Below are 12,178 nucleotides of genomic sequence, written 5' to 3' on the forward strand. Positions count from 1 at the left end.
AAAGGAAATCCCTATCTTTCTATACACGTCTAAATATTTACCAAAACTAACTTTAGAACGGCTAGAGTAACTTCTTTTTTTAAACAAACCCAAACAATGAATTACAGGTAGTAGGGAAAATACATATTTGATGACCACCTATTACAGGGATAGTATCCCATGTCAGGTTTTTACATCCCACTTTGACTAGCCAGCTGTTGGTGACAGCCCGGAACCTTCTAAAAGAAGGGTTTTCTGCGGAGCCTAGGTTCAACATGAAATGGCATAGTTGGCTGCCACACTTCAGGAAGGGAGTGGAGACTGAGTTAGGCTTCCACTGATCCTCTGCATCCACTACTTCAATCCCTGTAACCACACCACAAGGAAGAAATTAGGATCTCCTCCCACAGATGAGGAAACAAAGGTGCTTTGTTTTACGAATGAAAAATTTCTGTTAAAATTTCAAGGTGACATTAAATTTCACCCACATCTACTATCTACTTGATACTTTTGGTCAATCTTAAAAAGCAGTAATGGAAAGTAACACAATTGAGCCTATACGGTAAGTATGTGTCCCAGCAAAGGCCCCGGCCAGGTCTTCCTGGCCTATGCTATTTCTACCTCATCAAGGTACATTGGTTTATCAGTTCCGGGCTGATGTCCCAGAGATTCCAATCTCACTTAGGTTTCCCTAAGCCTCCCAAGAGGCTGAGTGATGTTCATGCTCAAAATCAGAGTGAAGAAGTCAAAGAGTTATTGCTTGTGACTTCAAATTTACTATTATTGCATGAAGACAAAACGTTAAACTTAAATAAATATTTAATTTTTAAATTGTCTTTCCTGTTAGCTCACATAAATTTATAGTAAGGATATCAAAGTTATTTCCAAATGTGAAGTATTTCACAAATACCAATCTTTCAGAACATATATTTTGCATTATAAATATTTTAGGCTGTGTATAGAAAAAAATGACATTTATCTAAGACTTCAATATAACTTTTAAAAATTTTATAATTAATATTTGAGATAGTTTATTATCCAACCATTACTCTGAGGGTCTGTGTCAAGTACAATGTAAATCAACTTGAAATACAGAATGTTTTCCATCCCTATTTTTGGTATGAAACATTTAAATTGTCAATTAAAAAGTTAGAGATACCTTCACACTTGAAACAGCTATTTCCATTTATACCAAAAACAAAACCAAAAAAAGACACTGGTTTTTCAGAGTGACATTGGATGAGGAAAGGAAGGCTGGCCCTCAGCTTTTAGGTCTGGAACAAGGGAATGTCTGAAAAGACCACAGCAAGGGGAAATGAAGTGCCCAAGCCTGAGTGGGACAGGTTCTGCCCCTGGAGACCACACACCATGCAAAGACTTGAAGAATGTTTATGTTCCACATGTTGATTCTCAATTTCAGAACCATCAGTCTCATCACCGACTGTCATTCATTAAAGGTCGGTTGCTGTTGTGGAACACAGTGATGCAACAACATAAGTCCTTCCTTAGTGGTAACTGTTAAGTTTCCTCCCAGTCCAGAACTGTGACTTTCCTTTCACAGAGGAACTCCTAACACACACACACACACACACACACACACACACACACACACACACACACACGTGCAATGTGATTACTCATTTGCAGAATAACCCAACAGTCCATCTCTAAGTGGATGACTGAGGTGTTTGGAAACAAATTTCCAATCAAGGAACATAGGTTACAAAACATAAATTAATATATAAAAAGACAGCCAAAGAACTAGAACCTGATCATCACGGAAGAAGTAAATACTGAATCAACTGTACTGTACTTGATTTGCCTCAAATATTGTGTGAGTGGTTAAGAGACTGGTCAGCCCTAGCCATAAGACCAGTATCAGAGCATCATCCAGGAAAGTCCGAGATGTTGGACATGACTAATAAACATACTGTATTATAGGATAAAAGACACCATGGCCCAAAAGAAAGAGCACTACAAACTATTCTTGTATGTTTACTACATAACCTTCAGTTTACTACATCTTTTTTCCCTTATGAAAAACATGCCCTGTGTTGTCATATGGTCCCTGGAGTGCTTTGTTCCCACCTCATCCTCATTTACTCAGTATGAATCCCGTCAACCTTAAAATACACATGGTTAAAGGACAGACCTCAGGGCTGGGGATATAGCTCAGTTGGTTGAGTGCTTGCCTTGCAAGCACAATGTCCTGGGTTCAAATTCCCAGTACTGCAAAAACAAAAACAAAAAAACAAAGGACAGACCTCAGTGCCCCACAGGAAGTCATTTGGAAAAGAGCACTTAGGCATCTCCCGCCATCAGCCATCTTCTTTCAGAATACAGAAACCGTTATTCCATCTTTCTAAAATGGACTTTAAAAAAATTAATCTTGGAAAAATAAAAACTTTTTTATTTACAAATCATATTTCTTCTGTTGACATGTAAAGCTTCTTAGATGATTTGTAAAAAAAAAGTATCTATCCCTATGCTTCTTTTGTATGGATAGAATACATCAAGCATTTTCTATGAATACTATGAATCAACAGAGATTTTTCTCCTAGAAACTAATGAGAGAATTCTGTGATTACTGGGGGCTTTATCCCCAACAAGGCTTGCTCCACCTATAAGGAACATCAGCAAAAGCTGACTTTAGATATACACTTTGGGTTTTTATCTTGGCAACTAATAAATCAAGGTGTGATAATATTAGGGGTTTAGTCAGAGTCAGTTTTAGGTTTCTCTAAAACAATGAAAGGATTACAGAAAGTCTGTGGCCTCTTGTTGGCAATTTTCCCCAATCACTTTTTATATATCTCAAGGTTACCCTTATTGTCCCATTTTCAATGTTCTAGGCTCATACTGCCTACAGTGCTGACAGCAGCTTTGGAATGTACTTTGGAAAGTTTCCAATTAATTGTTTGTCTTGGAAGGTGACCAAAGTTAGAAGTAAAATGAATCTTTCTGGGCAAATACTTTTTAAAGTAAATGACCATGTTAGCTGTCACATATTTCCACCATAAAATTAGAATTATATCTTACTCTTCACAATAACCCACATAAAGTTCTAATTAATTCATCTGAAAACATCTCCTACCCTTCTTGCATAACTAAAGATATATGAGAATTCATTTTTGAGATTCTACTTTTAACCTACTGAAGTGACAAAATTATCCATGCAAGTAATTAATAATGGGCATTAAAACAGCTCTTCTTTAGTACAATTAGGTGGCATTACTTTACCACAGAGATAAGAAGCAGCTTTCCATTGCTCTGGATAACACTTTTGAGCAGTGTGAGGAATCAATGCAGCAATACCTGCAGGTGCCTGATGTAGGCTAGGCATGACTCTCAAACCACAATTAGATCCTTTCACTCAAATAAAGAAAGAGAGAGAGAGAGAGAGAGAGAGAGAGAGAGAGAGAGAGAGAGAGAGAGAGAGAGAGAGAGAGAGCGCGCGCGCACATGCGCGGCACACACACGAGTGCTGAATAAAATAAGCAAAAGGTAATGTAATCTTAGGAGAGCAACCTCACATGAATCAAAAAACCAGTATATCAGCCAGGTCTATAATCCTAGTGATGTGGGAGATTGAGGCAGGTGGATCACAAGTTCAAAGTCAGCCTGTGCAACTTAGTAAGATCCTATCTTGAAATAAAAAATAAAAGAGCTAGGGATGTGGGAAAGTACCCCTGGGTTCAATCCTCAGCACACACACACACAGACACACACACAAAACACACACACACAAAAAAAGCCCCAAAACTAAATAAACAAACAAACCATCCAGGATCATAAATTTACAAACAAAAATACATAACGGGAATGAGACAGACATCATTACCCTGTGTACATGCATGATTACACAAATGGTATGAATCTACATCATGTACAACCATGGAAATGAAATGATGTATCCTGTTTGTGTCCAATGAATCAAAATGCAGTCTGTAAAAATTAAAAAATAAATAATAAAAAAAGAAAAAATAATAACATATTACAGATCATCCCATTCCTTGCTGATTTCTATAAGTTAATGAAGTATACAGTAAAGGGGAAAATACTATGGAAAACAGCTGGGTGCAGTGGTGCATGCCTATAAATCCCAGCAATTCTGGAGGTTGAGGCAGGAGGATTGCAAGTTCAAAGCCAGTCTCAGCAACTTAGCAAGACCCTGTCTCAAAATAAAGAATGAATAAAAAGAACTGAGGATTAGCTCAGTAGTTTTTGCTCCTGGGTTCAATCCCCAGTACAAAAACATAAACACACACACACACACACACACACACACACATATAGATATATACACACATATATAGACACACACACACACACACACATTCCCACTTGGATTAATCTAATATTATGGAAATTTTAAATCTTTAGTGAGGGGGAAAATGATACCATCCTTCCTCACAAGAAAAAAGGAAACATACTCCCAAATGGCATTTATCAGAAGCTGAAACAAAGTGAGGAAAACAAATGAAAAATGAAAATGCATAATGAACTTTGAAAATTTGAGCCATACCTTGTATTTCAAAGACAACATCAGCGAGCATTGGTTTATTAAGGAAAAACTTGAGGGAAGTGTTATAAAACCACAGAGGTTTCCTGGCTTGGTAGGTTTTGCAATTCCTTAGACAATTAATCTATAAGAAAAAACACAAATACAAGGAGAGAGATTGTTCAATATGCTTTGGTAACATATAAGGACTGGTTTGAGAATTTGGAAAACTATGAAGAAATAATGATTAACTGCTCCATGGCACCTCTGATCACAGTGTTCGAGGGAACTCATTCTCAAGCACTACATCTGCTCCCTGTTGATGAGCAGTACCACACTCAGCACACACCATAGGACAGGCACTGGCTAAGTGAGAACACAACTCTCTACAGCCAAGAAACTGAACTGCTATGAGTCTTCACTGAGAAACAGAGCAGCAGCATAAACACATATGAATGCCTAACAGAATATGTTTACTCATTCTGTCAGATTTGTTCATTAAGAAAGAAGACAAAAATTTAATTTGCAATTTAGAAAAATATATTTTCCCCTTATCATACCAGGCTCATTTGCTTCCTACTAGCTCAATACTTTCTCCTAAAGGAAGGAACATTAAAAAATACACACACACACACACACACACACACACACACACACACACACACACACACTTACCTGAAAGTGGTTAACTGGCTCATTTCCATCTTAATTGTCAATCTTAAAATCCTTTCCTATACACAGCACAGACTACTGGTTTGCCTGGGTCTCTGATGTGGAGCTCCATATGCTCTTCCCTTGACAATACCACTTGTCTCATCTTACCTGCCTGCTACAGTTGGCAGCCTCCGGGACAGTGCCTCTGTCCCACTCAGACTTCAGACATCCCCTTGTTCTAAACCTATAGGGGTTAAGGGCCAGCCTCACTTTCCCAACCCTCCATCCATTTTCTGTCTTTTTTACTTACTCTAGTTTATTACAGTTAATAAGCAAAACAAGCCTGAACAATATTTTCAGGTAGAGTTGCCCAAAAGCTGAAGAATAACTTATTTGAAATACTAGAATTCATTAGGACTTCAAGCTTATATTGCATTATTACACCCCTCATTTAGAATGATTTGGTGATGATGTTTATTGAAACATCATATTTTACTCATTCCTGATGGATTTACCCACTTCTCTGGTTGAACCTCAGCCCTGGTCAGAACTCTCCACTTGCCCAGTTAGGGAAATCAGAAAGCTCTAACCCCTAGAAATAAGCAAATATGTAACATTAACAATATTAAAAATAAATGGCATACACTGTGTGGATTAATCCTACTGAAGATTAATCTACTATGGTGGAAATATTCAATCTTTAGTGAGGTGGGGAAATAACACTATCCTTCTTCACAAAAAAAGAGGAAACACACTCCTGAATGGCATCCAAGAGCAAGCAGAGAGGTAAAACAGACCACACGAATGCTGGTCCTTTAACCACATTCTCAGGTCCTATGCAAAGATTTGGAAGCTAGCAGAGGCCTCCCGGAGCAGTGCCTCTATTTAAAGAAAGCCCTGACTCGTTCCATATCATAGAGATAATTTGTGGTGGGTTCACGATTTAAATCCACATTCCCCAAGTCCTAGTTTACTGTTACCTTTTTTTTTTTTTTTTTTCTTTTTTCCCATTTTTTAGCACTGAGGATTGAACCCAGGGCCTTTTTTTTTTTTTTTTTTTTTTCTGATCAAATCTTTAACATTTATTGGAAAACTGTACAAAAAAGATGATGCAGAAATCTTCAGATTTCCTTGTTGTTCACAAATGCAGCATTCAGTGTTACTACTTCTGGACACTTGGCAAAAGAGATCTAAGCTTGGACAGTGTGTTATGTGTATATGTGTAATATGTATTTTGTTGTTTTAAAAATTAGTTCTTGTCTGTGTTGTCTTAACTGGGTAGTGTGAGTTTTGGGAGGAATGCTACAAATATGAAGGTAGTCATTGGATTCTGAGTTTTGTTAATATTTATAGAGGCCAAAATTGCATTTTCTTGGGTAATGGAGTCTCAGGTATGACTAAAATGTAATTTAAACTTTAGATTACTTTAATGTTTATATAACTGAAATTGTACCTCTTACTATGTACCAGGAACTTTAGCCTAAAACCATTTGTTAACATTGACAATGTACATTCCTATGAAAATCTTAATAATATTGTCTTTCCAATTTGTTAAATAACCAAGTGACTTCTCCCCTAATAGCTACATTATATAAAGCAGTGACTTCGCCCAGTACCTCATGTAACCTCCTGCCATGCATTTGAACTCACAGAATGTTATGTTTATCTTTTATTGCCAAAATCAAAAAAATTTTTTAATTAAAAATCATAAATTTACATAGGGCAATGTTGTTTGATTCATTGTTATTTTTTTTCCTTCCCCCCACCCCTCCCACCCCTCTTTTCCTTCTAGACAGTCCTTCCTTCCTCCATTCTTGCCACCCTCCTATCCCTAACCCTAAACCTAAACCTAACCCTTAACCCTAACGCTAACCCTCCTATCCCCCATTATATGTCCTCATCCGCTTATCAGCGAGATCATTCGTCCTTTAGTTTTTTGAGATTGGCTTATCTCACTTGGCATGATATTCTCCAATTTCATCCATTTGCCTGCAAATGCCATAATTTTATCATTCTTCATGGCGGAGTAATATTCCATTGTATATATATGCCACAGTTTCTTTATCCATTCATCAACTGAAGGGCATCTAGGTTGGTTCCACAATCTGGCTATGGTGAATTGAGCAGCTATGAACATTGATGTGGCTGTATCTCTGTAGTATGCTGATTCCAAGTCCTTGGGAACCCAGGGCCTTGAGCATGCTAGGCAAGCACTCTGTGCAGCATCCCCAGCCCAGTGTTACTTTCCTGTGATGTGCTCAGTCGGTGGGATGGACTTTTACCCAGGAAAGCACAAAAGAAGGATAGAAGAACTTCTCCCTTCTGTGAAAGCGAGGGATTTATTTCAATATCAGGGTATCAGATATTCCCTTCACAAGAAGATTTCAGTTTATTCTCTGTACTCAAAGGGCTGTATGTAGAATGAAACCCATGAAAAGATGCAGGTTCAGAAGAAAAGCAATACTTCTTCCCTTACCTGTATAGAAAGGCTATGAATTTGTATACTGTGAATATTATGTAGCTATATACTATGTATGAATGTATGTGTCACTTCTGATTTGAATTTGAAAGAAGTGAGAGGGCAGAAGTTTAGTGAGAACACAGATGTATATGATGTGCATTTTCATTTCATTACATAAGTTAACTACATTTATTGCTTTGAAAAACAGAATGTAGGTGTATGTGTATAGTCTTACAAAATAATTATTGACTTGACTTAGTTGCAAGAGAGCTACCATCCTGCTAGACATCTGTAAAACTGGACAGCTTCTGTATATCTGCTTCAATGAGTAACTGAAACAAAAGATTTGAGATCTGGCCCCTTAATTCCATGTTACTTAGCTAAAAAAAATCTTCTCAATTAAAGAACAATCAGGAATTTTCACTAAAATTATAGTTTACATTTTTAAACTATTAACTTTAAAATGTTAGTAACAGGATTATATGTGACAAAGTCACTTGTATAAAATAAATAAAGGAATCATCTTTTTATTCTTACATTAAATGTAAATCTGTATTCTGCTAGGCATTACACACAATGTACTTTTTATCTAGTGTAGGCAACTTGTTTATCACAGAATCTAAAATAAGAGTACACTGGCTAAATTGTATAAAGTAGTTGTTTTAAAATTTAACAAATCTACTTTTAAAGCTCTTATAGGCAATCTAAATTACTGGAGTTTTAATCTACACGTTTATAGCCATATACAAAGTCTATATTTTTATAACCCCAAAACTGGTTTATAGTTTTGAACTTATATTAGACAGAATCCTTAACTGTCCATCTGGTTAAACAGATTTCTCAGAACCCTCAAAACAGGCACACACAGGAACTGCCCTGCTCCTGCAAACTACTTTGATTGTGAGCCATAAAAAAGCATCCTGAGTTGGAGTTGTAGCTCAGTGGTAGAGCACTTGCTTAGCATGTGTGAGGCACTGGATTCAACTCTCAGCACCACATATAAATAAATAAATAAAATACACATCAAAAACTAAAAAATATTTAAAAAAAAAAAGAAATGGTTTAGATGATAAATTAAAAAGAGAAAGCAAACAAGCATCCCCTCCAAGAAGTTGAACTGCAGCAGGAAAAAATCAAACAACCCTTCTTTCCTGACATGGATCATGTATTTCCAGAGCTCCAGTGAAGTGTTCCAGAAGTTGGAACTCACAAATAAATATTTTAAAGACATGACTCACACATATTTTAATTCTTACATAAATTAAAATCTAAGTAGCAAATAGCATGTGTTTCTACTTAAAATGTAAACATATATTCAGGGGAAACACTCATATTTACATATTGTTTAATTCTTCTAATGACTCAATATTATATTCATCACTTTATATCAGAGAAGTCAAATAAATTAATTTACCTTTCCCGGTGTTTTTAAAATGCATTTGACTTTCTCAATCACATTAGAAACATCCCCAGAATCTTTCAACTTCTTCCTGATGTCTTCTTCCAATTCTTCCCACTGAAAAGCACCTGTAGCAAATTATAAATGTTATATTTTTGTTACAGCAGGAGGTAAGAAAAATTAATCTCACACTAGATATATTATTCATTTTTCTTTGTTTTGTTTTGTTTTTAGTATTTTCTTTTGATTCTCCTTTACCAAACATAGCCTTGCAATTAAAGGATACATTTACTAGCTCTCACATTTTTAACAAATCAGTTTTTGGCTTCCCCTAAATTTCTCAAAACCTGAAGTCCTACTGCCTGCACAGCTGCCAACTCTGTGAGCAGTGATAACAGCACTGGCCAAAATAAGGTGTCTAACACCCAAGTTATTTGTCTGCCCTGTGGAAAAAGGTAGATGCAGTCTTTTCCATTCTGATCATGGAGAGCAGCAACTACCATCAGGTAGAAGAATATGCAGCAGACACAGAAAGCGTTAAGGTCTCGTGCATTGTTAGGGTCAGAACGGCATCTCTTCCAGGAACTCCCCCATGCATACACAAAGTCTTCATAAAAACACAGGAGTTTCAGGACCCCTTAAAGGCCAGTGAGGCACCAAACAAGATATTTTGTTCAGTTGGGCACTGTGGACACACTTGTAATCTCAAAGATTTAGGAGGCTGAGGTAGAAAGATCACAAGTTTTTTGTTTTTACTTTTAGTACCGGGGACTGAACTTTGGGGCACTTGACTACCAGTCACATCCCCAGCCCTATTTTGTATTTTATTTAGAGGAAGGGTCTCACTGACTTGCTTAGCACCTCACTTTTGCTGAGGCTGGTTTTGAACTTGCAGTCCTCCTGCCTCAGCCTCCCAGTCTGCTGGGATTACAGGTGTGTGCCACTGCACCTGGCAAGATCACATAATTGAGGACAGTCTGGGCAAACTTAGGAAGATCCTGTCTCACAACAAAAAAATAAAAAGGGCTGGGGATGTAGCTTAGTGGTAGAGCACAACAGGTTCAATACTAATTTTAAAAAAGAATATTTAAATTTATTCTATACCAGCCATTCACAGTCCTATCTGTGCATTATATATACCTGGAGATGTATCTTTTATAAAATGCCATCAGAAGAAGCCTCGTACCAATTAAATGAGAATTTCTGGAGCTGTGAACCTGACCACAATATGCTTTTAAAACCTCCTAAGTGACTGAAGTGCACTGAGTGCTGCTGCTGGCTGCTGTTCTTCCTTTGGAAATCTCATCCATTATAATAACCGAGAGTAAGTGGTATACAGCAAATAGTAGGTGTAGGTATTTTTGATGGTCTACACTCACCCACGCCGAAGGAGAACACAGATACTGTCTCTGTAGTCACCTTTAATATTATGAGTACAAGTTAGATTAAGTTAACATAAGTAAAGTTATATTAACTAAAGGACATCCACACTCCACTCAGATTATTATTTGAAAGCCATCAAGTATCAAATAATCTAAATACATGGATGAGCATCAGGTACCTCCCAACAGGTCACTGATCTATCAGTTTGTGAAAACAGACACAAAAAGAACCAATAACTAAGATTGAAAGGAAGACTAATTTTTAAGTGCACACAGATTGAGTGGGCTGTTTTCACAATCAGAAATGCTAATTGAATCATCTCTGATACATTTATTTACATCCAAATAAAACCATAATCCTTAGGCTGGGAGTTTTTTGGTCTGTTTTAATAAAGACATTGAACATGAGATCTAAAATTTTTAAATTAATATCTACAGATAAAACCTCATCCTTTTAAAGATTTATTTATTTATTATTTTTATGATACTGAACCCTGGGGGTACTCTATCACTGAGCTACACCCCCAGCCTTTTTATTTTGAGACACAGTCTCCCTTAGTTGCCATAGCTGGCCTTGAACTTTTGATCCTCCTGATTCAGCTTCCCTATTCACTGGAATTATAGGTATGTGCCACCATGCCCCACCCAACCTCCTAAATTTTTAAGTGTATAGTACAGCATTGTTAAACAATAGGCATGATGTCATATGGCAGGATCTCTAGAATTTATTCATCTTGTACTATTCAGTGGAATTTTTTAAGGATAACTTTTCAAAATACTTATCTAATCTCTTAGCACAGTATACCAGGCTGCTTTTATACAGGGCAGAAAAGAGAATGCCAAGAATAATTCTAAGCATAGGAGAAACTATGCAAACTGGAGATGAACACTCATTTCCACATATTCATCTACTGTGGCAGCATTTCAGTAAGTGATGCTAAGGTCCCTCTGTGACAGGAAGAGCTCAAAGATACATTTTTGAGGCTCTTACAAAGATTCCAATTCCTAGCTGAGATCATGTGACAGAAATTTGCAAGCCGAAGACTATGTCAAGTATTGTAAGAATGTTACAACTGTATGCCATTTAAGGATTACTCCCTGAAGACCAGGAAACTGTGGGCCTCACTGTGCCATTAGTCCTTCTCCTCTAAGGATCAGTCATGAGATACTCACACATTATGCAGTGTTTTTTATCATTCAATGGAAAATTAACACATACAAAACAGACATACCTGGACTGTATCTATTTATGAAAAAATCTGAATGGGAAAATAAACTGAAATCTTGTATTTACGTATAAGATGTTAACCAGACACTAAACAGGACCCTCTTAAATAAAGGACCAGACGACCAGGGTGACACAATATTAACAAAATTACAAATTCCTAAAGGTTAAAATAAAAAGTATACTATTTAAAAATGAAAACATTCTTTGTAATCTGGTTCACGGGGGAAAAAAAGGGACAGGAGATAGGCTTCTTTTGATCTTTTGCCCCTGTTTTCTCAGGGCCAATACCCAGAGCATGCCATGCTCTAGTGTTCTGCCTCTGACCAGCAGAACTGATGTGAATACCAACAGTCCCACTGGCTGTGGTTCCCTAACATAACCCACAGGTGGCTAGAGTGCTTCTGTGAGAAAACCATTGCATAATAGTATCTTCAAACTTGTGTTTCAAAGGTTTTTAAATGTTTAAAAAAAAAAAAAAAAACCATACCTGGCTCCTTTGCTGAACACTCTTAAGAAAAATGTTTTATGTTCAAAATTTTTGTTTGATTTGTTAAAAAAACATTTTTTAAAAAGC

General features: G+C 36.8%; 1 protein-coding gene across 1 annotated transcript in view; it reads right to left on the reverse strand.

The window, feature by feature from the left end:
- RHOBTB3 (Rho related BTB domain containing 3) overlaps nt 1–12,178 on the reverse strand; it is a 59,922-nt gene that overhangs the window by 19,004 nt on the left and 28,740 nt on the right. Inside the window, exons 7-8 of the mRNA XM_079146017.1 lie at nt 9,010–9,122; nt 4,505–4,625 (exon numbers count right to left, since the gene is read on the reverse strand). Of these exons, the coding sequence (XP_079002143.1) occupies nt 4,505–4,625; nt 9,010–9,122 (234 nt within the window). The remainder of the gene's footprint in view (nt 1–4,504; nt 4,626–9,009; nt 9,123–12,178) is intronic.

This window comes from Sciurus vulgaris (assembly GCF_902686455.1).
Source record: "Sciurus vulgaris genome assembly, chromosome: 6".
NCBI lineage: Eukaryota > Metazoa > Chordata > Mammalia > Rodentia > Sciuridae > Sciurus > Sciurus vulgaris.